Here is a 27,739-nt window from a genome sequence, read left to right on the forward strand (position 1 = left end):
CGCTTCGATTTCGGCGAAACCATGTTTGTTTGTCTTTCCCGAAGGCTTTGATATTTGAATAAATACCTCAACATGTAATTCCAATGAACCCGGATTCGGCTGCCTCCACTACAGTATTGAACACGCAACCGATTCGGGGATCTACCTTGCGATTCGACCTCCATCGCTGCGTATATCACCTACCCATATCGATCCGTTTATTGCGTTTGAAGGAAATTTCACCTTTGCACGACTGCAACCCCACTCCAACTCACCACACCGAGAGAACGTGTAAACAAACGGCCGATCGAAGTCAAAGAAAAGGACGCAACGCAGCAAAGCGCAGTGCGCAGTCAAGAAAACTAGCTTTTGGGGTTTTTACGTGCTGGTTCGTTTTTCATTCGCCAAACTGCGTGCCGCCACCCCACCCAAGCTGCGCGACAAGTCATTCGTTTTTCTACGAATTGGCCGTGCGATCAACATAATTGGGTTGTCAACAACCTTCGCTGTACTCAAAATGTACAAACAGCAAACCAACGGAAATAAGCGAAATATCTCAGATGACGTCATCTCACGCTCACGCCGGACTTAAGTAGGCTATGACGTGCATCTTAACTCTTTTAGAAAAATTCTCTCTTTTCGCTCTCTCTCTCTCTCTTTCTCTCTCTTTTCCCCCTCCCCACTTAATCGGCATAATTTCTCGGAGAAAAAACGCTACCTATCATTAGTTCGCACTCTCAGCGCTCGCTCGTTCACTTATCTACATTAAATTTTAGCCTCAAAGAGCTTAAGAAAATATGCAAAAACGTGCACAGGCCATGTGCTCATTGCACCACAGGCTGAAAAGTTGCGTTGTTGGTCGCCTCCTGGTGGTCAGGGCCACACGTGTTCGATCATGCTTGGTCGGGCCCAAAATCCTCTGCAGGGTAAACATCCGCTTTACCAACATGCGAATGAAACTCAAAGCGGAGATTATGAAATAGGTAGAATTATTATCGGTTGTTGTGTTTACGAAAACGGCGCAAAAAGAATGGTCCGATAATTGTATCTGTAGGTACCTAGGTACCTTTTGCGATGGGGTTTTCCCTCACTTATTTTTTCACATTCAAGAAGTAGGCTAATTGATCAGCTTCGAAGCAGCTTCGTTCATCTGGCCCCATAGCTCAGTTGGTTAGAGCGTCGTGCTAATAACGCGAAGGTCGTGAGTTCGATCCTCTCTGGAGCCATGTGCTTTTTTTTCTCGGTTGTATACTGTTGCAGAGGACAAGAATACACGAGCCTAGCACGAATCATATTATCAACAATATAGATTCAGTTCACGGACAGGTTAGGATTGGATAGGAATCTATATCGCAACGACATCACCTCGATTACAGTGCAAATTGTGATCAATGCAATGCATTATGGATAGCTCCATTACAAATCTCTATCGTTTTCATAAATATCTATTTTCGAACTGCACTATGCATCTGCACTGACTTAGGCAGTCATTTAAGCGCGCGCGCGCGCAACAAGATGTCCTTGCGTCATGATAAGGCAAGTTGTCCGCTTAATTGTTGCCGAAGCATTCCACATTTGTACGTATGTAGTTAGAACAAGTCATTGGCGAGAAAAACGGAATCCCATTACAGTCTGAAGCCATTGGTTTTGAATAACGACCTGTGCGGAGGAGGAGAGGAAGGCAGGCAGGCATGGCGCAGTCGATTACCGTTGACTGCAACGACACGGCTGTGACAGCAGGGCTTTATTGAGCCGATAATGCACATTCCATCACTTCCCAAGAGCAGCAGACGCGGGAGCGCACCAATACTTATGTATAATAAGATAAGTTATGGAAGGTAAATTGATGGAAGTAGCCCTCCGGTTTTTTTTTCTCTCTATACGGTGCGACCGTAAAACTGAGGGAATGCACTTTGCCGTCCTCAGGTTGACATTGTTTCGAACAAAATGCATGTAAGAAAACGAACGGAGGAAACAAATTGGAATTCTTGCCCGTCGCAGAAAATTACTTCTCTTTGTCTTCTATGTTTGAGATAGGTAGGTAGTGAGATATTATCTCGCTTTTAGGGTCAGTCAGGTTCGATGAATATTTATCAATTTAGGAATTTCCAGATTGAACATATATCTAAACTAGATAGAACATACATAAAACCATTCTTGTTTTTTTGACTGCGTCTTTGTGGACTATACTAGGGTGCAAAATAAAAATAAATAAAAAATAAAAATTGTGGCGAAATAGTGTTAGGTTTTGAACGCTTGTAACTTTGTCATTTATAGATGAAATTAAAATCCAAATACGCCAATCGATAGGAAATCACTTCACGAATCAGTCGTCATAATCGAGTACCACTTGGTTGCACATCATTCTGCTTGAACCTGACAAATTATAAAACAGCGTTTCTGTCGTGATTCTACTTATTTCCGCTTTGGACGCACAGTTGTCCAAATGTGCCAAAACGTGCGTTTTTTAGTTTATGCGAAAACGGTCCATTCGGAGAAGTTTGTGAACCTAAAAAGCCTCTTCTTTTGAGTTTAGCCTTTTCATGATTAATCCACCTAGCAGGGAGATGAAAAATTTACTTTTCGAGATAGCAAAATGGTGTCTTTAGCAAAGTTTTAGACAATATTAAAACAAACATTTTTGATAAAGACTTCAACCCTCTAACTCTTATGTTTACAGAGATCATTTTTTGGTAAGAGCCTACAGAAAATCATTTTTTTTGCAAGTAACTTTTCAGGAAGCAATTTTTTGACATTAATATGTTCTACGCAAATGTTTTTTTTTTTGTTTAAGCCATTTTGTCTTGAGAAGCAAGTCCCTATCTTCAATATTTCTTGAGATATTCAAGGTTTTTATCCAAAATTAGGCCTATTTCCAAGGCCAATAACTCGAAGTTTGGCAAAATTGGGCAAACCAGGTTGATTACATTTGAAAGTATACTTAAAATGCAGCTAAATGCATACCAAATCATTCACTGGCGTGCACAGGGTGGGGCAAGGTGTGGCAATTGCCCCTTTTATTGCGTCAATTCCTGAAATTTGCACCACAAAGGTGCAGGAATGGACAAACTTCAATGAAATTTTTTGGTCAAAAAATTGCACCACAGTGGCGCATACAAAAAATTCTGGTGTAATTTGTTTTTTTCAAGGTGGTTCATGGAGGGTTAAAAGAAGAGGGTAAATTTAAGGTTGAAAAAATTCACCTTCGTGGTGGTAAATTATAGAAAAAGCTTTTTATTGAATAATTCTGGTGTAAAAATATCATCAATGAATAATTCTGGTGGAAAAATTTAATCACGCAAAAAAAAAATGGAGGTTCACATTTAACTGAAAATTGCTGGTGGAACGTTCGCAACACTGTGGTGAATGTAGAAGCAAGGTTTATTCATATTTCTGGTGCATAATTTGCATCGTTCTGATCAATGCAAGCTTCATTGAAAATTTATGGTGGAAAATTTGCACCATGAAGAGGCAAAGCCTGAAAATTGCACCACAAAGGTGCATGGTGAAACAAACTTCACTGACAATTTTTGGTGCACCGTTCTGGTGAATGGAGGAGCATGCTTTATTGAAAATTTCTGGTGCAAAATTTGTATCGCTCTGATAAATGAAATGAACAGAAAATTTCGGATGGAACACTTGCACTGGTCTGGTAAATGAAGGCACAAGCTTTATTTAAATTAAACTATATTGAAAACTACTGGGGGAAAATCTGCACCGTTCTGGTGAACGGATGGGCAAGCTTTTCGGAAAATGTTTGGTCTCAAATTTGCATCCTTTTGCTCAAGGAACAAACTTTAATAATAATTTCTGGTGTAAAATTTGCACCATTCTGTTGATTGGAGGGAAGCTGCTTTACTGAAAATTTATGCTGAAAAATCTGTAAATAGGGGCAAGCTTTATTTGGTGGAAAACCTGCATCATTCTGATGATAGGAGAAGCAAGCTATATTGAAAATGTCTGGTGGAAAATGGAAAAAGGATATCTGCACCAATCAGAAGATTGGAGAACAATTTTTATTGAACATTAACGGTGGAAAATTTGCATCGTTCTGGTCAATTGAAATTTTCTGGTGTTTAAATTTTTCTGGGGACAGTTGTATAGAAAATTTCTGGTGCAAGGTTTGCAACAATCTGCTGTATGGAGGCGATAGCTGAATTGAAAATTCCTGATGTAAACATTGCACAGTTCTGGTGAATTGAGGGGCAAGCTTTATTGAACATTTCTGGTAGAAAAAAACTACAACGTTTTGGTGAATGGACGGACAACTTAAACTTGACTTCCGAGAAGAACCTCAAAGGTATTGAATTCTGAAGAAAAGTTCCAAAAGAAATGATTTCTGCGGGTGATTCCATGAAAATTCTGTGAATAATTTCTAGTGAATCCTGCAGATAGTTCCAAGATAATTTCGAAAACAATACCGAGAGAATCAAATTTTGAATGAAATTCCGAGGATAATTTCAAGCTCATTTTGGGAAGAACTTCAGGAGGATACAGAGGAAATTCTTCTGAAAATTTAGGGGAATTTCAGTTCCAAGAATATTCCGAGAAGAACCTCAATGATATTGAATTCCTAGAACAGTTTCAAAATATTTCTGGAGAGAATTCAAAGAAAATTCTACGGATAATTTCCAGTACATCCTGCAGATAGTTCCAAGATAATTTCGAAAAGAATACCGAGAAAATCAAATTTTAAGTGAAATTCCAAAGGGATTTTAAGCAAAATTTCAAGCGAATTCCGAGGAAAATTTCTAGCGCATTCAGTTCCAAGGTGTTCTGAGAAAAAAATCATAAAGAGTTCTAAACATAATTCAAGTGGACTTGTGAGAAGAATTTCAAAAGAGCTCGTAGGAGAGTTCTAAAAAAATCCGAGAAGATCCTCAAGGATATTGAATTCTGAGGACAGTCCCAAAGAATTTCTGGGGAGTATTCCAAGAAAATTCTAAGAATAAAGACCTAGTGAATCCTGTTATATTTCCAAGATAATTCCGAAAAGAATACCGAGAAAATTAAATTTTGAGTGAAATTCCAAAGGGATTTTGAGGAAAATTTCAAGGGAGTACCGATAATTTCTAGCTCATTCCGGAAATAATTTCTGGATAAAACTGTGGAAATTCTTCTGAAACTCGAAGGTAATTTCAGTTCCAAGGTGTTCTGAGTGAAAGTCAAGGAAAGTTCTAAAAATAATTCCAGAGGATTTCTGAGAAGAATTTCAAAAGAGCTCATAGAGTTCTAAAAAAAAAGTTTTTGGATTCCCTAATTGAAAAGTGGGTATTAGTTTGCCATTAAACCTTGCTCGATTGTTGTCTTACTAAAAATTCGTCTAAGAATCTTCTCTGAAAAGGTCAATGAACAGCTTTGAGTGTGTTGGTTTATTTCCTTTTAATTCCGTTATAATTGCTTATCTTTTGACAGGTGTATTTCGTCTACTACTTGCAGACTTCATCAGTGCCAAGTACTCAATATCACTGATCAAGATTGGATTGATCAAGAGCAATATACTGTTTGTTCACTGCTATGTGCACTGTTTGAACCTTGTACTTGTTGACGCAGTGTGCATGCGAAAGGAGAATGCGATTCTTATTGGTCATTCATCTCGGTTTGTCGATGCTATCACCACCATCTGACGTAACTTCAGCTGAATTCAACCACCAAGGCAACAACATTGCAGCAAATGTATAATTTCGGATAAAGCCCTACTATCGCAACCATTTGACGAACCGATCATCATCGACATCATCGATGGGATTAAATTGCCAATTTCCATTGGCTGTCTGAAAGCAGTTTGCATTGAAGAAGATGAACCACCACCGGAGCAAAAAATAAATAAAATTAGCTAAATTGAACAGTAGGGAAAAAGTGGGAGGAGGACAGCACCATCTACAACGTTCTTTGGAGTACTCCCCATCCCCAGATTAAACGCACCACAGAAAAAAATTGCCCCTCCTTAACAAGATTCCTGTGCACGCTAGTGAAATCATTAGTCTTCTGTAGTATTCTCTGCCGATCTGCTTATTACCAAACTATAGGGTCACGGCTTCCGTTTAACTGTGTTACTGTTATTTTTTTAATGAACTTAATGTTCACAAAATTAACATTACTACCTCAAATGATTACTACCTATATCTCAATATTGTTATATTTCATACAATATCAAAGAAAAAAAATATTCATCGCTACCCATTTCCTCGTCACTTTCAGAATTGTCGCTTACTTATGTTTCAACATCGGTTCATGCATCGGTAGAGTTTGAGCGTCTTCAGACAAAAGCTATTTTGCTTGTTTTGGAAGGGGTCTTATTGTTGAAATCAACGGGTCAGATGATTCAAGCAGACGATCCAGAAGGTCATGTTTGTTACTGTTCGGGAGATTTTTCGTGTATGGTCCATCCGAAAGCACCTTACATAACTCCTTGACTCCTGTGCCTCCTTGGATAACTATAGTTTGGTAATAAGCAGATCAGCAGAGAATACTAAAGAAGACTAATGATGCATGATGACTAATGATGAGCTGCATTTTAAGTATACTTTCAAATGTAATCAACCTGGTTTGCCAAATTTTGCCCAACTTCGAGCCTTGGAAATAGTGCTAATTTTGGATCAAAACCTTGAATATCTTAACAAATATTGAAGATAGGGACTTGCGACTTATCTCTGAAAATATAAGAGATAAATGAGTGACGTCTCCAGCAAAAATGTTTGTTTTATTATTGTCTAAAACTTTGCTCAAGACACCATTTTGCTATCTCGACAAACAAAAAAGTAAATTTTTCATCTCCCTGCTAGGTGGATTAATCATGAAATGGTTAAGCTCAAAAGAAGGGTCTTTTTATGTGCACAAACTTCTCCGAAGACATTATTTGGCCTTAATGGACCGTTTTCGTATAAACTAAAAAAACGCACGTTTTGGCACTTTTAGCTTACTTTTAGCTTTTAAACCAAAACATTAAAAAAATGAAGCATCAGACTGGATTCGAACCAAGAACCTTGCGATCAATGGTACTTGTAAAAGATGGAAGACAAAAGGCGTATAAGAGATACCTATGTAGTGCGTTTTATGAACACTGTTTGCCAGGCACGTGTAACGCTTGTAGCGGTTATGATTCCGTTGCATTATGAAATCATGAATCATCGTTATGATTTCAAGTGATGGCAAGTATATTCATTTCATTGTTTTTTATTCATGAAAATGGAATTGGATTTGTTTCCGTGTAAACTCGTAGAATGCTCTGAAAACTTCATAAAGTATGCAATGCTGTTTGAGTAGTGAAGATATAATTTTGAGTTAACGATAGGATTAAGTCAAAACATTGAGAAACATAACGCATCACTTTGAGAAATGCTTCACTTCGCAACCGATGAACCATTCTGATGACTTTGAGAACCATATAGTCGTTATATAGCTTTATATATACTTAATTTGCTCGAGTATGGTCAGTTGGGGAATCCGATGAAAATTATCACTTCTTGAAACTAATCTCGGTCGTATTTCTTTCTTTATTTTTGCACTTTTCATATAACACCATCACATACTAATCTTCAAATTGATTCAATGATGCACGGAGTACAGATTCCGAGTGCTCGGTGGAGCTAAAGAAGAGTAACATTGGACGCCAGTTTCCTCCCAGAAGATCATGGGAATGCAATAAGGTAAGAAGAAAACAGAGCTGTGTGATGAAGACGAAGCGTTTGACGGAGGACAACAGACAAAAGCCAAAGGCTAAAGCTACTGGAGAAAATCTTGGAATAGAGAAGTCCGGAAAAGTTGATGATCACAGTAGGTAGTGAGATATTATCTCGCTATAAGGGTCAGTGAGGTTCGATGAATATTTATCAATTTAGGAATTTCCAGATTGAACATATATCTAAACTAGATAGAACATACATAAAACCATTCTTGTTTTTTTGACTGCGTCGTTGTGGACTATACTAGGGTGCAAAATAAAAATAAAAATTGTGGCGAAATAGTGTTAGGTTTTGAACGCTTGTAACTTTGTCATTTATAGATGAAATTAAAATTCAAATACGCCAATCGATAGGAAATAACTCTACGAATCTGCTAAAATAGATGCATTTTTAATTTACCCTAAAAACTTTTGAAAAATATACAAATGATAATTTTACCACTCTGCCGAAATATTTTCCTCGATCACCTTGACAACCAGCGATGGGTTGGAAGGAGCTGTTTTTGCATTAAGCTATCCGCCCCTACCCGATATCATCCGATCCGACTGGCGGTTTTCCATACTTATCTCACTTTCATATTGATCTCACTTGTGGAGAGTGGACCGGATGATATCGGGCAGGTGTAGGATGAGCTTTAAGTTAAGAACTATGTCGTACCGGAAGCTCATTTTCGTATTGGACAACGTAGTGGAGATCAGATAATCGGTTCTTCTCAGGACCTCAAATTTTTACAGAAAGAGTTATATTCCTGGACGGTATTGACCAATGAAAAATAATGACTGACAAAACCCGGGTGTTGTTTATTCGATTGAGCCTGTACAAATAAATTAATACAAAAAAAAACCGGGTGTTTATCGGGATTGATTTGACGTAAGAAAAATGCAATTTAGTCAAAAGAAAGGTATTTTAAAGGCTGACTTAAATTAAATTGGTACGCACAAAAATACCTGTAATTAGTAATTCAATAAGTTTAAAAAGTCCATTAATGGTTGCTTTACAGCACTTTTATTAAAACTTCAAAGCTGTAGTTAGACGATTACATTTCTCCAGTTCGAACGAAATCTCGAACCTTATTCCTTTCGATTGAGCCCATCAGCGCTCACACAGTGGAAACGGACACGGAATCAGCGCATTCCTTCCATTTTGTCCGCATTTGCTGGATGTCCTGGACTGCCCCGCCGCTTCGTCGAAGTCGCTGCTTTGGTCGAAATTCCGGGAAATTCGGAGGATTCATTAGCTTGGGGACAAAATCGATCTTGTTGGCAGCATACCACTCCAGAACCACGTTGGAAGAGTGGCAGCTAGCCAAATCGGGTCATAAGATGACTTTGCCCTTATGCTAGCGGATGAATGGCAGTACACGCTTTTTCGGCCTTCTATTATATAAAATTGAAATGTCATCGTCGAGGATGTGACGAATGGTTCCGTTTTCAGGCCACAACTGCAAATCGCTGGCCAAATCATAACCTTCTTCGCGAACTTGTCGGCAAACACGAACTTGAATCTTCCCGGGATATCCCGAGAAGCTGCTTAAAATCGATCAAAGTGCAGCCCTTGTGTTTCGTCAAAACACGGTCGTACAAGAGCCTTGCACGCTTTTTGGCCACGGAAGTCTGCTTCATGTGCCGGTTCGGATGTTTACTGGCTTTGTACGACTTGTACCCTTCCCTGACAAGGATGTTCCGCACCGTTTGAAAGTTGGCGTTGTACCTTCTGGCCACATGTCGGATCGAAAGACCGGGGTTGGCTTTAACGCACCTCAACACCTTGCTGCGCAGCTGACGATCCCTGGTTCCAGTTTTTTCGTAGATCACTTGATTCCTTTCCACACTCAGGGTTTCCTTGTAGGTTTTGAGCACTCGACAAACTGTTGTTTTCGGCATCTTCAGCACTTTAGCCAGCTTGGAACCGGACCACTCCGGATTTTCCAGGTGTTTACGCACAATATTTTTTCTTCTTCCGAGTTCCATTTGACGTTTTTTTTTCTGAACGCGATCGACTAATTTGATCAACCTTGCACCTCTATAGAAGTGTAAACAAACCACTTTCAAAGATTTTCGATTCCCAACACTACACTGATAAAATATCAAAGATTGTTTGTATGTGTCCCAAACATGATTTTTTTTTGCAATGTGATCAACAAATGATATCTATGTGTCGGACACATACTTAATATGTGTACACATACAAGCCATGTGTAACCACACATACAATTCATTTGACTCATAGATTTCATGTGTGCTTCTGGGTGAATTCTGTTTATGTGCGGTCACATGAAAATCATGTGGAATTTCACATGGAAATTCGTCAATAAAAATGTGTGGAATTTTATTAGTGTAGAGACGTGCTAGCGGCGCGCGAAGGGCGTACAAATTTACTGTTAGTCGGCTTTTATAGTACTTTCATGAAAAAAAATGCTAAATTACTCCGAAGGCGTTCGGATGAACTCGCGGATTTTTTTTGGAACTCCCGCCATGATCTGCCGCACACGGGATTGATCAACCTGAGCCGCCATTTCATCAGTTTCCGGGTGAATTTATCTTCGAAAACAAACCTAAATTTGCTGGGACATCACCTCGTGCTGTGGCCAGATACAACTTTTGTCCGGGAATCTGCCTGAAATCCATCTTGACATAGGTTTCGTCGTCCATGAGAAGACATCCTCTGTCTTGTCCTCTGTACTTCATCAGAACCCGGTCGTACAATTTCCAGGCGCGTGTTCTGGTCACTAGATTCTGCTTCATCGTTCTGTTGCTTGGAGGCACGGAATGAATGGTAATGTGCTCGCAGACGGATCTTCCCGATCCGGGAGTCCTTGGTTTCTCTTGATTGACCTCAACACGTTCCGCCAGCTGACGATCCAAAGTTCCAGCACGACGTTTGCTTTAAGCCTTCCGGGTCACACTCTTGCGATCATGAACCCGCTTGAGAACATCACCCACGGTAGAAACGCCAGTTTTCAACTTTTTCGTGATATTTCGAATTGACCACGTCGGGTTTTCGACGTGGGTGTGCTGGATCAATTTTCCTTTCTCGTCTTCCATCTAGTACAACTTTTTTAATACTGCACGTATCGAGACGAAGCTTTCACCACTGAACGGATTCTAAGTGGACCAGACTTTAGTGTCCTGGGAAGATTTGTTTGTATTAATATTCTCCACATTTTGAAATTAACAAAATTTAGTCGTACTATTTTTTTATTATAAAAAAATGATAAATTAACTTTATTCTTCGAAGATATTTAATCCAATATCAGATAAAACGGACAAAATCAAATATTATATTTTATAGTAGTAATAGTAAATTTTTAACCAAAATATGGTTAAACATGGTTTATCTGATCTTAGCGTGTAGAGAAATCAAATCTTCAACAAAGTTGTCACAACAAGTAACTTTGATTAAGAAGTTAAAATTCTACGTCCAATATTCTAAGAATTATGGACATAGGCGTAACTAGGATGTTCGGCTGGGGGAGGGGGGCATGACCCTATTTGACAAGACATAAATCCTCTCATAAATCATCGGTGGTATAGGAAGAAGGGTTATCCTATTACTTTGCTCATTTACTGGTAAAAGTTTTAGCAACTTATTTCTCGATGAAATTTTCATGGAATATATTTCTATAGGACTACGGGATGTAATGTCAGCCTAGTCCCTCACTTCGGCTTATGAAGCAAACGAATCATTAATTTTACAAAGATACACAATAGTAATGAAAAACTAATACCACATCTGCGGCGAAATTGTAATCCGTAAATGAATTGCCTATTTATGGGGCAAATTGTCTGTATTTATTGCTCTTTTTTAAAGAAAAAGTTGAGTGAAATATTCATATTTTTCGATTTCTAGGCACCTTGATCTTGCCGTATTATTACACTAACGAAAATCTACACTGCGGTGACTTACCTTACTTCTTAATTATAGACGCATGCACTGATGGAATTGAGTTCACTAACTGTGGCACAAGCTGCGGACAATGTTTACCAGTCATGAATACTAATGGCGGTAAGCTCCAACTCGGATTAACTTTTAATACCGTCGCTGATTGTTTCTTAAGGATAGTATTAATTAACATCGACGTCGGCAGCAAAACCGCCTGTCATTCGTGATCGTGAGTGTATCCGAGGATAATACCAGTTGGAGCTGAATAACGAACATGCATGGTGGTAAGCTCCAACCGGTATCATCCTCGGATTAAATCCTGATCAAGAATATCCAGCTGCTTTAACGTCGACATCAGAGTTAATCAACACGACTCTAAGCAAACAGTTGGCAGATCATCGAAATCGGGTCGGAATTTAAAGTTAATCAGATGTGAAGCTTGCCACCATTAGTGTTCATGATTAGTGAACATTGCCCGCAGCTTGTGCCACTTTTTCTTGAGTGAATGAACTCAAATCCAACCGTGCATTCGTCTATGGAGCCCCGTCTTGCTGAAAGTCCACATTCGGCTCCCGTCCATATTGTTCAGTAATCCACGGAAGGACATACTTACTAATAGCAACAATCAATACGAAACTAACTATTTTAAATTTGCTCACTACTTGACTAGCCTATTGGTCCCAAGCAAACGATTAACGTACCCCATTTTAGTCGAAATTCTAGTACTACGCAATGTTTGTTTTGATTGGCTATGAAAGTTTGACAGATAAAATGAGGGGTTATTGGTTTTTCCTATGTTTCGAGGGGTGAATCGATTAGCTTGGGACCGAAAAGAGTACCAGAGCTGAGCCAAAAAGTTGAGCACGTTATTTCGGGACCTTCTAGTCTTAGAGTTACCTCTATGCTAATAGCGAGTTCGTTTATTATCGTGGTTGAAACTAGTTCCAACCCAGTGCGAAACCGAACTTTTTGTCAGTGCGAACCTCAACCACAGGTAGGTTTCAAAAACAAATGATCAAACTGACGTCTATCAAAAAACAAGCAGACCCAATCTTGATACCCGATCCAGGTTGAAACTGAATTATAAACGAATTCGCTACAAGAATGCTGATATACAGCTCCATATACACTTTATCATCTTCAAGAATGGAAATGATGTGGAAATGATAATGAAGTTTTGCTAACTGTCAAATCGTATGGAATATTTTTTAGTACATCATCACTTTTGTTGTTTTGGATTTCAAACCTAGGTGTCGCATGCACTGGTGCAGTTTCACGTAAAATTCATCAATCACGCATACGGAACCCATAAAGAACCCAATTGATGCACCCCTCTCAACATAAGTAAATCCACGAATCCCTAATTAAACTCAATACGCCTTTTTAATAGAAACTAAGCGATCGATTCAACCTCTAGTGGTAAATATGAGAACGTCAAAAAGAGTGTTGTGAGCAGAAATTTTTGCCGTGAGACATTGGAAGCTTTTCACTTTTCCTGATAAATTGAATCATCTGAGATGCTCGTAAACTTGATCTATAGTTGAAAAATGTAATTCTCTATCATTTTTGCAAGGATACTCCCAACAAACAATTCAAAGTCACAAATAAGCATACACATTGAATAAATGTTGTATAACAGTGTACAATGCTGAATAAAACAGGACGTCGAATTATGTGCTGAAAAAAGGTCATTGAGATCGATAGATGCGTCTTTATTCCGCCGTTTGCTCTGATATGATTAATTTCCTTATTAAAAGCTTTATAAACGTTGACTGTCTTCCTTATTCAGAACCAGAAGCTTGATCTAATAACAAATTGAATAAGTGTAATTTGCACATACATAGAGACTTTAATTCGACTGTATTCAATTGATTTAATAATATGCTTTATTAGACGTCTAATAAATGTTTTCTAGCTCCATTATTAGATTTCATTGCATTGCTTTACAATATTGCTGTATAAAGGTGAATACACTCAGCAAAATAGCTCTTATACCACCCAACAAACAATTCAAAGTCACAAATAAGCAAATATATTGAATAAATGTTGTATAACAGTGTACAACGCTGAATAAAAAGAGTTGTCGATTTATGTGCTGAAAAAGCTCATTGAGATCGATAGATGCACATTTATTCCACTGTTTGCTCTGATCTGATTAATTTACTTATTAAAAGCTGTAAAAGTGTTAAATGTCTTCCCGATTCAACGCCAGAAGTTCGATCTAATAACAAACTGAATAAGTGTAATTTGTACATACATTGACACTTTAATTCGACTGTTTTCAATTGATTTAATAACATGCTTTATTAGACGTCTAATAAATGTTCTCCAGCTTCTTTATAAGATTGCATTGCATTACTTTACAATATTGTTGAATAAAGGTGAATACAGTCAGCATAATAGCTTTTATACCACTATGCGTCCATGTTGTAATCACATGATTTGTAAATGCTTTATAAACGACGTATTAGATTCATTATTCGACAACACTGATTCAGTCTTACAACAAGGCGAAATCAGTAGAGTATTGGTTACCGTTTCCGCTTTCCAACTAGAAGGTCATAAGTTCAATCCCAAGCTCAAACCTTTTTTTTTTTACAATAATTAATTTAAATAGTAATCATCGATCACATGACCCACGATAATGAATGCATTGATCTAGTTTAAAATATAACCGAGCATCCTTTCTTTCGACTTGGAGATGTGAAGAGGCAACATTGTTCTCATTCAAAACAACGATGAATGAATTAATCATTCCCACAGGGCCTTCAAGGAGCTAGAGTTGCGATCGGGAGTGCTGATAGGTATTTACTTTCATGCAAGCTTTTATAGATTATTGAGTTGCCCATATGATGAATTCTAGGATAGCTCAGATGACAAGGCAAGCGGCTGGTGATCGGAAGGTACATGGTTCGAATCCCATACCATACAACGACATGTATAAGTATTTAATAAATTTTCTAATATCTGTGTGGTGCGAGCCACGTCAGAAATAACGAAATACAATACACTTAAGAAAAACACACCACACCCCCTTCCCTGTCCCCGTTCATCTTATTTTCTTTCGGGTTAATTTTCCCACAGTTGAATAATCGTTTAATAAATGTATAATAATGTCTAATTAAACGTTACTTCACATGAGAATCAAGCGTATACAGAGCATCACTGTTTTAAGGAGAAGCAGTGATGTCTAATAAACGCTGAATAACCATTAATTTTATCGTATAAACCGAGGGGGACGAAAGTAATCCATTCTACATTTCATTGAACAGATTTAAATAAAATTTGCAGAATAATTCAGATTCTTTGGATAAATTCGATTTATAATGAATAATAACATGCGCCTACCGACATCATCCGATTTCATCCACTATTCATCGATAATCTTGGATGAGTCAAAATTATCTATCCGTTTACTGTAATAAGTTTTAGAGTGTGTATGTTTCTGTCAGTTTCTTGATCGCGTCTAGTGCATCCGCTGTGTGATACCCCTAATAAACTGGTACCATACACTAACGATATCATAGATGATTCGACCATACCACATAAAGTTGGGATGATATCCCGAATTGGTGGTTAGGCGCTTCTTATGGTTATTGTTTATGCGGGACTTTAAATGTTTTAAATATTTGGCTAATGGAAACAAATAAAAACAACATTACCGATAGTTTAATCGGACCTATTCAAATACTGCAGTGAATTGATCACTCATGCGAACTCCGGTCGCGATAATCTGCCTGAATATGAGCGAAAACACCTCGAAATCCCCCTGAACCACTCCCCAGTTGACAACCCATCAGCAGCAGAAGCCTAATTCTGGTACTACTCTTATTCCGCTCCCAACCATCAATTTCCCTCGTATAATCCAGAATCCCCTCACCGAGATACCCGTTTGCTCTTGCAATCACCTCAGCCTTCAACCTGGAACACCTGCAAACTGTCCTAATCCTCCTTCTCTTCGTCTTTCTCCCTCGAAAATTTCAAAGGGAACAAGAATACAAACTGAGTGACGGTGTCTTGACCCTTAAACTTTGAACTTCTCCGGGAACTCCGGGATGAACCCTCCTCGGAGTACTCAATTGCATAATTCTGATCCGTGCAAGTACCGTAAACCTGCTGCTGCACAGTAAGACGTCAGTTGCGCCTATTCGGACTGAACTACTATCCAGGTAGTGATCGGTGATCTCGAAGTACCCACCCTCATCGATCTGTGACTGAGGGTTCACAAGGGTCAAGGTCGCAAACGTAAACAATGACTTCTTTTGTAAAAAAAATCCTTAATTCAAAGTCTATCCATGTAAGTAACTAATTCGATCGGATACGGGACTCTCCCTCTACAAAATAATCGTTGTAGTTTACTTAGACGAGTTTTCATCCTTGATAAATTCGCGGAAGCAGTAATTGATTACGTTTGCAAAACTGGCCCTTATAAAAGAACAGTAGAGAGTTACTAGTTTTTTGTTATAAAGGTTTTTGGCGTTTAATCGGCGCACACTCATTCACCATTTAAATTGAAGGAGTGAGAGCAAGAGGGAAACATTAGTGGGAAAACAAACAACATCCATTCTTCCCTGTCTGCTATAGATATATCTCTATAGAGAAAGACGATTAAACGTCAAAAGAGTCTATGGTAATCTGTCATGTGATAGTTAGAGATGTGACCCGATATGTTAAAGATGTGATCGATAAAAAACGATATTATAAAATTTAAAGATTTAAACGCGATTATATCGGATAAAACAAATTTGCATGGATATAAATTAGTTCATTAAATTATAAGATATTTTTGGAGAAAATTTGAATAAATCTGGCACTTTCGTCCCCCTCGGTATAAACTCTGTTACAACTCAATATAAGTCGAATAAAAGCTTCTCGACATACCTTATTCAACACCAAATATTTCGATGTTGTGGTTGAATAAATTCTCCAGATTTGTGTGAACAAAGCCTGAACAGAAGTTATTATTAAAAATAGTACAAGTACTATTAAGCATGCAGTTGAATAAAATAGCCAAGAAGTCGTTTCTTCAATAGACGATTGTTTGTTGGGCTGCTAGTGTTCAGGAATATTTATGTTGAGATAAATGGAAGTGCCTTAGTGATTATGATCTTCCGGATTTCTTGTGTGTGAATAGTTTAGGTGCAAATCAGTTCAGATGTGTGGTGCCCTCTACGTTCGTGGTGCATTAAAAAGGCATATTTTATAAGGCGAATCAAAACAAACACAAACTTTGACAGATTCTAGAATGGGGTACGCTTATAGATGCACTTAGCATCAATGGGCTAGTCAATTAATGAGCCAATTTAAAATCTTCAAAGCCTCCATACAAACTTCGAACCTTTGGCGTGTCCCCAAAACCTTCATCAACCTACACCATTGGATGCCCATCTGAGATCTTAGTTTCAAACTGTTATTCGATCCAAAAGAGTCAGTCAGATTGGCAACGTATCAGTCAACGGAATTGCTTCTTAATAGTGCACCTTGACGAACAAGCTCTTTGACGCAGATTAAATTAAACCATAAGGTCTTTGGTGCACATAATAAACGCCTTCAAGTGTTTCGTTTCCACTTTTCCAATCAAGTCACACAGAGGCACATACATAACGCGAACAAAGATGGCCTATATGCTAGTTAACGATAGGAAGTTTAGTACTGACTGACGGCGACAATGATTTATTACTGTTTTGAATTGTTATTTGCTTTCAACAAAAATGCGTCTGAGTCAATTTTTATTCGGATTTTGTATTGCTCGTTTTGTTACACAAATTGTTCTTTTGCTAATTACTTTTCACTCAATTGATGAAAATTGGATTTAATTTAAGTAGCGTAGGATCAGTGACTGTAGACACGAGTAGTCAAATCACAACATTAACAATCACACCAAAGCGTTTTTCCTTGGTTTCTGGTCACGTCTTACTACGGTAGGGAAGCATAGCTGGTGGCCCATTTGTTGATGAGTTCGATAGATTCTAGGTTTGACAATCGCCTCCCTGGTACTTGATTACCTTCTCTTCTTCTTCTTCTTCTTCGCATTTCAAGCTTAATGCCTATCGCATTTGAGCATATTGCGTGCTCTCAACTTAGTGTTCTAGATGTACTTCCACAGTTATTAAATAATTGAGAGGTTTCGATGCGTGTACCACAGACAAACAGACATAACACACTGAATATTTCTCACTGTAAAACATCGTCGCTAAAACATTACTACCATCTGTTGAGTACACTATGGTGGGTAGTACGCAGAACAGATGGCGGTAGTGTGTAAACGTCAAACGCAAGGGAATTGACTATGCGCGCCACAAGTGGCGATACTACCAACTACGATACTTTTAAATTTACCGTTAAATGCTTGTTCGATGAACAACTTGCGAGTGTTATGTCTGTTTGTCTGTGCCTGTACCATTTTTGCATTAGTATAATTATGTGGCAAGTACAATCGCACTCTATGTCTAGGGAAGTCGAAAAAATTTCCAACCCAATTCCTAGACCGGACCGGGAATCGAACCCAGCCACCTCCAGTATGGCCTTGCTTTGTAGCTGCGGCTTTACCGATTGAGATAAGGGAGGCACTTGATTACTGTCAGTCATTAATATCGTTTTTCGACGGTATGTAGACCTTCTTTTCCCTTGAAAAAGGCCGAAACTTCGGGAAATGAAATACTAAACCGTTTCAATTCCCACAAGACTAAGAAAGCTAGTAGATATTTGATAATAGGGTCATCTACTTTTTTTAAAAGTGAACGTTATTAGTACAGGTGTGTTTCTGGCACTTTCAAGGCTTAAAACTATAATTTTATTTAATGAGCACGAATGTTCATAATTACCCAGGATACAGTCATGGTTCCTATATGGCACTGGAGACAACGGAACGATCCCCCGGAAGATCCGTAACATCCATAAAAATGGTCATGAAACTGATCCTAGAGCTCAACGTTTTTTTTTTCGAAACACGAAATAATGAATTTGGTCGTCACATAACCATGGACCCCAATGACCATGAAAAAAGTCCCCTCGAAAACCTGGAACATCCGTTAAAGTGGTCAATCCCTGAAACTGATCCTAATGCTCCGCGGGTTTTTTCGAAAACCCTTGGAAGTGTGATATAAGGATGGGGTCGTCACATAAACATGGGCCCCGATTGCCACAGAATCGGTCCTCCAGAAGATCCGGAACGTGCGTAAAAGTGGTCCATCTATGAAACAGATCCTAGAGCTCCGAGGTTTTCTCGAATAGAATTGGAGCTGTGATATAAGAATGAATTTAGGGTCATGACATAAGTATGGACCCGGACGGTCATGGAACGCAAATATCCGAAACGTACGCAAAAGACGTCAATCTATAAATCTGATCCTGGATCCCTGCGGTTTTTTCGTAAGCACATGGAACTGTGATATAAGAATGAGTTAAGGGTCGTCACATAAACATTGCCTCCAATGGCCATGGGACCGTCCTTCGGAAGATCCGGAATATCCGTAAAAGAGGTCAATCCAAGTTTCCGCAGCTTTTTCGTCCAGTGTCTCCAGTGGCCTCCAGCGCTTTTCGATAAGTAGAGGTTCGCGAACCCCAAGTTGAAAATTGATGGTTTAGAAGAAAAGCGTCGAAGGTTCCAAATACGAGGAATTCCTTAATAAAAAAATGCCATACCCGGACGATAACAGTTTCGGCGAAGGCTTTGAGATTTGAATCTCTGGATGCTAAAATAAAGACGCGAATGGTTTGGAAAGCCTCCACAACTTCTGCCTCAGCGTCGGTCAGCCTTAATTACTTCAGTTATTGTGACACTGTCAATATACTAATTTTCACCTTCAAATTAACGAGGAACGGGTGGGAGATTCCACGACTATCAGCTAGACCATAGCGTGAAAGGTTTGAGCGCATCATCATTCACTTGTTCTCAAAATAGACACCGTAACATTCCGTCACTTTACATGTAAGGCATATAAAGGGTGTCCCACATCAAATTGCATCACGGAAAAAACGCTGTAGAAAATTACCCATTGGGTATTTTCTCTTGAAAATTTGGGTAGAAGTCGTTTAGAGTGTATTGTTTACACTGTCAGTTTTTCGAAAGTTGGAAAAAATGGCGTCACCCGAAAAGCAACGTCGCGAATTGATTTTGCGCAAGCACCTAGAAAATCCTCAACTCTCTCATTGGGACATCGGAAAACAACTCGGAATCGTGCAGTCAACGGTGAGTCGTGTGATTAAACGTTACTACGAAACTCTGAGCATCGAATGGAAGGAGAAATTCGGTCAGAATGGATGTTCTATTAGTGATCAGGATCACAAGCGTGTCGTGAAAGCGTTGAAGCGGAATCCCAATGCTTCGGTCAGGGATGTGGCCAAAAAGTTGAATCTGTCCAAGTCTTTTGTTCAGAGAGCCAAGGAGTACTGCAGAAGGGTTCAAATCGTGACGAACGACAAAATACGGTGGGAAAGTCACGGACCCGGAAACTGTACACCCAGATGCTGACGAAGCCTCATTGTCTCATCATGAATGATGAGACTTACATCAAGGCGGACTTCCGGCAGCTTCCGGGGCTACTGTTCTTCACCGCCCAGCACAAGTTTGATGTTCCGGAGGAAGTAAGGAAGCAGAAACTTTCAAAGTTTTCCAAGAAATACATGATATGGCAAGCAATCTGCTCATGTGGCAAACAGAGTGCACCGTTCGTGACTACCGGGACTGTAAACGGGGCGATCTACCTCAAGGAGTGTCTACAGAAGCGTCTGCTTCCTCTTTTGAAGCAACACCCCTGCGATCTTCTGGTCGGATCTAGCTTTGTGCCACTATTCAAATGTTGTGCTGGAGTGGTACGAAGCCAACAAGGTCACTTTCGTACCCAAGGACATGAACCCCCCCAACGCACTGGAACTAAGGCCCATCGAAAAATACTGGGCTATTATGAAGCAGGCACTACGGCAAACAAATTAAATGAGTACAGCAACGGTGGTTTCAAACTAAATATTTCTTAAGTATTTTTAAGTATTTCCAGGTATCTTAGACATCAGTAAGGACTTTCTGTGTACAACGCGAGAAATACTAACTTTAGAGTGGGATGACAAGAGTGGGATTTTCAACATATTTACAATCAAAATAATCTACAGACTCGAGGAATTCTAGGGGTACCATTAGTTTTGAAATTCGCCAAGAAATGGCTAAGTTATGTCATTGCAAACTTGCCGTTACACTTTTTTTTTTAGGCATCGTGTTTGAAGTGTTTAATGGAATGAGCAAACTGTTACAAATATTCCAATGAAAAACGGCTAAAATATGTAATAATTCTTACCCTCGTTCTTACCGTCTGGATGGAATGACCAAAAGTTTTAAAGTGCACAATAATAATCCAAATACCATTAACGAATGATAACGAATAGAGAAACTGTTCCACCCCCTCCCCCCTTCCCCCTCGATCATCTCATCAATGTTACAGTCCTGTTTTTTTAGGTGAGTTTTAACCATCAAAAACCGTTCCAAATCTTGTAAATTGGTTTCCTGTAGTAATGTTTTCCCACAAATTCCTTTTTCATTATCAATAAATCTCAACCGCCGCTGAATCTACTTCCAACTAGCGTCATCTCCGCATTCCTAATTCAACAATAAATGCCTACTTACCGCCCTTGTAAGAATGATGTTGCTAGCCTGATGTGCCGGTTGTGGGACTCCCAGCGTGATGCCGGCAGTTTCCAGCGCCAATGACGATAAGGCCGTCACACCGCCACCACCAATCAACGATGACGATTGCAAACTGATACTGATTCCACCGTTTCCTACTCCACCTCCTACGCTACTGTTGCTATTACTGACGACAACGCCGCCGCCGCCGTTGCTCAGGTCTTCCCCTGTCGTTGCACCACTGTTACTATTGCTACTTGCACCGTTACTGACCAACGAGGTGGAATTTTCGTCGACGGTGGATTTAGGCGCGACATTGCTGGTCATATCGGACTTCATGGCGCTGAGATATCCTGTTCTTCTTGTTCAAGATTTCTTCCCCGTTCAGCTGGGTGTTAATTTATTATACACTTGCCTACTTTGATGCGTTAATGCGCGCGGTGTATGCGTGTGTTGGTTTAGAGGCGCCCACACAATACCACCAACCAATCAATCGAAGCGTGAAGACGGGAGACTTGCGAATTCGTTTCTTCAATTATCTTCTTTTCTTTTTTAGTTGAACTAGCAACAACGGACAACGCACACTCTTTTCATAATGGATTAATTCGGGGATTAACCGAACGGCACGGCCAAGAAATACCACGTTTAAATGGGCATCCACGGTGTCGCAATAGAACGACCACACTCGCAACGCTGTGTAGGTGCGGTAGGTATTGCCTTTCACTTACAATTTTCAATGATCGGAGGAAATTCTTATAGGAGAAAAAAAAACGTTTCGTTCCGCGATTTACGCACTGAAAACAATAGCACGCGCGTAAATGTCGCTCACTTCCGGTCGAGACGAACGCCAATGGGCCCGGTTTGGGAGGCTGGAATCGGTTCCAAGAATTCTACAACGGATCTAGCGCACCAGAAACGCCACCACGACGAGAAATCGCTTTCCCTCACTCTTCCACTGTAGCCAAAGCCAATGTCAATCGCCAAATACAAATGAACGTCCGATAGAGTTTATAGGCTATGAGTCATCGGTTTTCACGTTTCCAAGTGGTATGGAGGTATTGAAAACCTCAATAATATTGCCCAGGCTGACTGTGGCAGAAAAGGAAAACATTCGACTTTGCACGAACACCGGTGAATGCTTTCAGCTATGTGACACGCACACACTCGCGGAGTCTATAGCATTTTTCATTCATGATTTGACGTTTCATTGAAACGATACATGCTTCAGTGTTTCGTTTTGTTTTTGTTTTTCTTCCTTCGTATTTGGAAAGAAAATCCTTCGAATGGGTTTTCCCGATTTTACCCCAAAATTTCCATGAATTTTACTCGCTTTGACTTGATTTATTTCCCTGTGGTAATCGATTCTGCTATCTCACAAATGGGGAAACATCGTGGAACGATAGCATTCATAATAATCATTGCGCAATAAAAGCAAAACAAACCTGTATACAACATCCACACAGAGTTATCATACCAAGCACCGTTGCTGGTGGTGGGGTTGTTTGCTTTGCCTACTGAGGTCGAGCAGCAATGACGTCAACAAAAGCTAGGCGAACCAATCACGTCTGTAGCTCGGTCTGTAGAAGGTATCGAGCAGTGCCTGAAGCTGAAGGTAGCTGATGCATAACCGAATGAATGGCGACGAGTCGTGCTGGTGGTACGCACGTGTATAGAAGATACACATAAAATCCTACCATGTAGATACCATCCATCAGACGTGCAAAACACGCTGGTGTTGAATTTATTGCGCAGTGTGGTAGTGGAAAATGCGCGGTTTTTTGCCCTGTCATTGTTTTTATCGAACACGACGGACGCGAAGCAATTTCTCGGAAATAGAGGATGAGCTCATCACCTGTAAACAGAACCGTTTCGAAAAGCTGAATTGAATCGCTGAACTGGGCGTAAGCGTATCATCGAATGCAGGTGTCTTGTATGTATGTGGAAGAGAAGACGCGCGACTCGCGTTTGATGCGATTTATCGCTACAGACTGGTGGTAATTAGAAAAATCGGCTGGAGTAGATAATGTTAATGCTAGAGATTGTTTTCATGTAATTGGCCACATCTTGCTGGCCTTATTGGACATGTTCCACAAATTTGGAAGGAATCCTTAATGGTCCCTATTCAAAAAGTTGCTGGAACGATTAAAGCCGAAGAGTTTCGTCCCATCAACATGTTGCACACATTAGAGAAAATTTTAGAACTTGTTGTTAAAGGCCAGCTGTTGGAGTATTTAAATAGTAATAGTTTGTAGATACCTGATCCATTCCTGATCGGGAAGGTCGTTCTTGTGGAACCGCGTTGAATTTGGTATTAGCGAAGTGGAAAAATAACTTGGAGTGTAAATACGATTGTTGCGTTTTTTTTGTGGATCTAACACGCACTTTTGAAACAATTTCTAGGCCCTTATTGTTAAGATCAATCAAGCGCTTTGGAATTACGAGTACTGCATATAAATGGTTTGAAAGCTATTTGACTGACAGAACTCAACGGACTGTTTTTAATGATTCTGTTTCCAGTCCCGTGGGGAATAACTTTGAAGTGCCCCAGGGAAGTGTATTAGAGCCTCTGTAATTTATTATGTATATTAATGACTTGCGACGTGTTTTACGATTTTGTGACATTGTTCTTTTTTGCAGATGATACCAAAGAAGTATACTAAGATGAAACAGTCGGAAGAAAAACTTTCTATTTTAGTCTCCTCCTTCACTGTCCCTTTCATCCAATGAATACCCCCGTATGCAAGGTAATTTGAAGGTTTTGCTATCCCCTCGGTAGAGATCGAGGTGGAGATGAAATTTGGCGCTCTTTTGACGTAGACTACGTCTTACGGGAAGGTACTGGGGGTAAATCGAAAATCTAAAATTGCGACCGTCACGAAAAGGTGTAATTTTTTGAACACTATAAGCTTTGTCATTTATAGATGAAATTAAAATCCGAATACACCAATCGATAGGAAATACCTTTCGTAAGCTGTTGCAATAAACTTTTTTTCAATTTTTCATAAAAAACTGTTTTAAAAATGGACAAATAAAAAGTGTTAATTTTATCACTGTTTTCATGAAATAAACGTTCTCCCCAAACTCAGTCTTCATAATCAAGTACAATTTGGTTGCACATCGTGCTGCTCGAATCAGAAAAGTTATAAAACAGTGCTACTAATGTGCCTCAACTCACAATTTGCTCAGCGCTGAAATGCACCAAGAACATGAAGGCTACCGGGTTTGACGGTGTATTCAACTTGATCTTGAAGAGACTCAGCATGAAAGTGCAGTCTCTTCTAACCGCTATCTTCAACAGATGTTTGGAACTGCACTACTTTCCAAGCATCTGGAAAGTAGCAAAAATCATACCGATCCGCAAACCCGGTAAGGATCCAACATTGTCTTCAAGCTACAGACCAATCAGCCTCCTTTCAGCGCTGAGCAAATTGTTCGAGAAACTCATTCTCAATTGTTTGCTCAAGTTTGTCGAGGAAAATAACATTCTCCTTCCGGAACAGTTTGGGTTCAGAAAGAGGCACTCCACCAATCACCAACTAGTGCGGGTGATGAATAACATCCGAAGTAACAAAGCTGTATCCAAGTCCACAGCCATGGCCTTGTTAGACGTTGAGAAGGCGTTTGACAATGTTTGGCACATGATACAGATGCCGTTTTAGAGAATGACCACCATGGTGGGATTGGTTTGTTTTAAATTGAAAAAGGAAACTACTTATAACTACTATTTACAACTACAACTACTATATACACCTAATCTACTATATACAAATTGCTTATCAATGCATGTTCTGATAAAATACATTTTTGTACAAATTTAGTCTTAATTTCGTTAATTCTGTAATCTATTTTGGCAATGCCTGCCTCTTCGTGTAAATTTGTTATTCTAGTGTCGAAAGGACGATCAAGTACCATCCTCAGCACTCTATTCTGAGCGAGCTGGATTTTCCTGTGAGTCTGTGCTCATGATTCCCACACTGGAGCTGCGTAGAGGATCGCAGGTGCTATGATTTGTTTGTAGACAGCCAGTTTGTTCACCCTTGAGAGGCGGGATCTGCGGCAAATCACCTAACCAAGGCAGAACGCTTGACTACAGTTTTCTTTACATGGGAACGGAAGAGGAGCTTTTCATCGAACAACATCCCGAGATAGGTTACTTCGGCAGACCACTCAACCCTTGCGCGATCCATGATTACAGTACAAGATGGAGCCGGTTTCAGGTTGGGCGATTGCCGATGGAGGAACATGATCGCTTGTGTTTTGGGGTATCATCTTGTGTTTTGGGTTATTGCGGTATCATCTGCGAACAGGAAAAACACGCAACCGTCTCCGAGGGGAGGAATTTCGGAAGTGTAAATGCTGTAAATCAAGGGGCCCAGCAGACTGCCTTGCGGGACTCCTGCTGGGATGGAAAACGTGTCTGAAAGACAACCATTCAACCTTTGCTGGAGGTAGTTACGGGTGATTTTAACCAGATGTAATGGAAAGTTGAAGTTACAAAGCTTGTACACAAGTCCATCATGCCAAACATTGTCAAACGCCTTTTCAACGTCTAACAAAGCCATGGCTGTGGACTTGGATACAGCTTTGTTACTTCGGATGTTATTCATCAGCCGTACTAGCTGGTGATTGGTGGAGTGCCCCTTTCTGAACCCAAACTGTTCCGGAAGGAGAATGTTATTTTCCTCGACAAACTTGAGCAAACGATTGAGAATGAGTTTCTCGAACAATTTGCTCAGCGCTGAAAGGAGGCTGATTGTATCTTGAAGGCAATGTTGGATCCTTTCCGGGTTTGCGGATTGGTATGATTTTAGCTACTTTCCAGATGCTTGGAAAGTAGTTCATTTCCAATCATCTGTTGAAGATAGCGGTTAGAAGAGACTGCACTTTCATGCTGAGTCTCTTTAAGATCAAGTTGAATATACCGTCAAACCCGGGAGCCTTCATGTTCTTGCTGCATTTCAGCGCTGAGCAAATCTGTTGTACTGTAATCATATCCGCCGGAAGCACGACACAAGGGGAGGCATCTAGGTTTTGAACGCATTGCGCAACCTGATCATCGAGCGGACTTTGGATAGTCGAGCCAAGCAAATGCGATGAAGCGACATGTTTGCCGATCGCATTTGCTTTCTCCTGTGGGGTGATTAAAAGCCGGTCGTCATCATTTTCGACTTTGAGAGGGGGAACGGGTTTGGGATGAGTTTTTAGGACCTTGGCTACCTTCCAGAATGGTCTGGAGCGGTCGTCCATATTCTGGACAAGCCACCCGAAACTTTCGTTCCGGAGTGAGACCATTCTGGAAGCAATCTCCTTGTTCAGATCGGCCATTTAACGTTTCCTCACTAGATCTCCGGTTCTCTGGAACTTGCGTCTACGCACATTTCTCAAGCGAATCAGTAATTGGGTGTGGGAATCAATGGCAATAAACTTACCCCAATGGCAATAAACTTAGTCCCTCCAACGCTCGGTCAATGTCCTCCACGGAGTCAAGCGGTGGGTTATCGATTATGTGCCTGTCTACCACGCGTCCAAACTGGGCCCAGTTTACGCGATGGTAGTCCTTGCGCAGGCTTGAAGCAGGAGCCACGTTGCAGCCCAGTTCAGCCACCACCGGTTGGTGGTCGGAGCTGAGTTCGTTCAATGCTACCGGCTTGGACAAGCCGATATTTGTCAGGAACAGGTCTAGCGTCGATGGGTTGCCCGCCGGTGAGATAAATGTTGGCTTATCCGAAAACCAAACGGAGTACAGCCCATGCTGTGAGTGGTCGAACAGCAGACGACCGTTCTGGTTCTGCTGGTAGTTACGCCAGGCCTCATGGCGAGCGTTTAGATCTCCTCCTACTACGAAGCGGGAACCGTTACGGGTGATGGTGGACAGGTCCTTCTTGAATTTAGCCGCTAGTCCACTGTTGGCGGCACACTGTCGAGGGCAGTAGACGGCGATGAACTGGACGTATCCAGTCGACGACTCCACCTCCACACCAAGGGCCTCGATGATAGAGGTGCGGATATGGGACAGAGTCTGGTATTTTATTCCTTTCTTGACGACGACCGCAACACCACCCCCCCTGGAGCTGGTGCGATCAAGCCGAATAATGTTGTGGTCAGGTAACCAGAAGTTGTCGCCGGACTTTAGATGGGTCTCTGATAGGAGGCCCACGTCGATACTATGCTTGCGGAGGAAGTCAGCAAGCTCGAACTTTTTGGCTCGTACAAAGCAAGCGTTCCACGTGACTATAGTTAACGGTTTAGACGCCATACTGAATGATAAACTTACCGAGCACTTGGATCTGTTCGGGCTTGTTGCGGCACTGAAGAAGAGCGCAGGTCATGTCGACGAAAATCTTCATCAGCTCATCCGCAGAGAAGAGATCGGGATTGGCGTTTTGTGCTGGTGGTTGTCTCCAGAATCCAGGGGGATGGAGAGCTTTGTCCAGCTGAGGCACCAGACGTTTCTTGACGGGGGCCGGATTGCACCCGTGGATTTGCTTGACCGTGTTGCGTAGCACGAAGAGGCGGGAAGTCCTCCACCCTGAATGCGGGGGGTTTTCCTTCTTCCGTCCTGGTTGGCTTCTTGTGG

The 27,739-nt window shown here is 40.5% G+C and overlaps 1 protein-coding gene and 1 non-coding gene across 2 annotated transcripts in view; one reads left to right on the forward strand and one right to left on the reverse strand.

Annotated features, from left to right (window-relative positions):
• Positions 1 to 21,704, reverse strand: part of kay (transcription factor kayak) — a 64,901-nt gene extending 43,197 nt beyond the window's left edge. The window contains exon 1 of the mRNA XM_065229328.1: positions 21,163 to 21,704. Within this exon, the coding sequence (XP_065085400.1) occupies positions 21,163 to 21,501 (339 nt within the window). The 5' untranslated portion in view covers positions 21,502 to 21,704. The remainder of the gene's footprint in view (positions 1 to 21,162) is intronic.
• TRNAI-AAU (transfer RNA isoleucine (anticodon AAU)) lies at positions 1,132 to 1,205 on the forward strand. Its single transcript has one exon. It is a non-coding gene; the product is annotated as a tRNA-Ile (tRNA).
• Positions 21,705 to 27,739: the final 6,035 nt, after the last annotated feature.

Source organism: Ochlerotatus camptorhynchus, unplaced genomic scaffold (assembly GCF_037179485.1).
Source record: "Ochlerotatus camptorhynchus isolate MF236.1 unplaced genomic scaffold, CSIRO-AGI_Acam_v1.1 ptg000313l, whole genome shotgun sequence".
Classification (NCBI taxonomy): Eukaryota; Metazoa; Arthropoda; class Insecta; order Diptera; family Culicidae; genus Ochlerotatus; species Ochlerotatus camptorhynchus.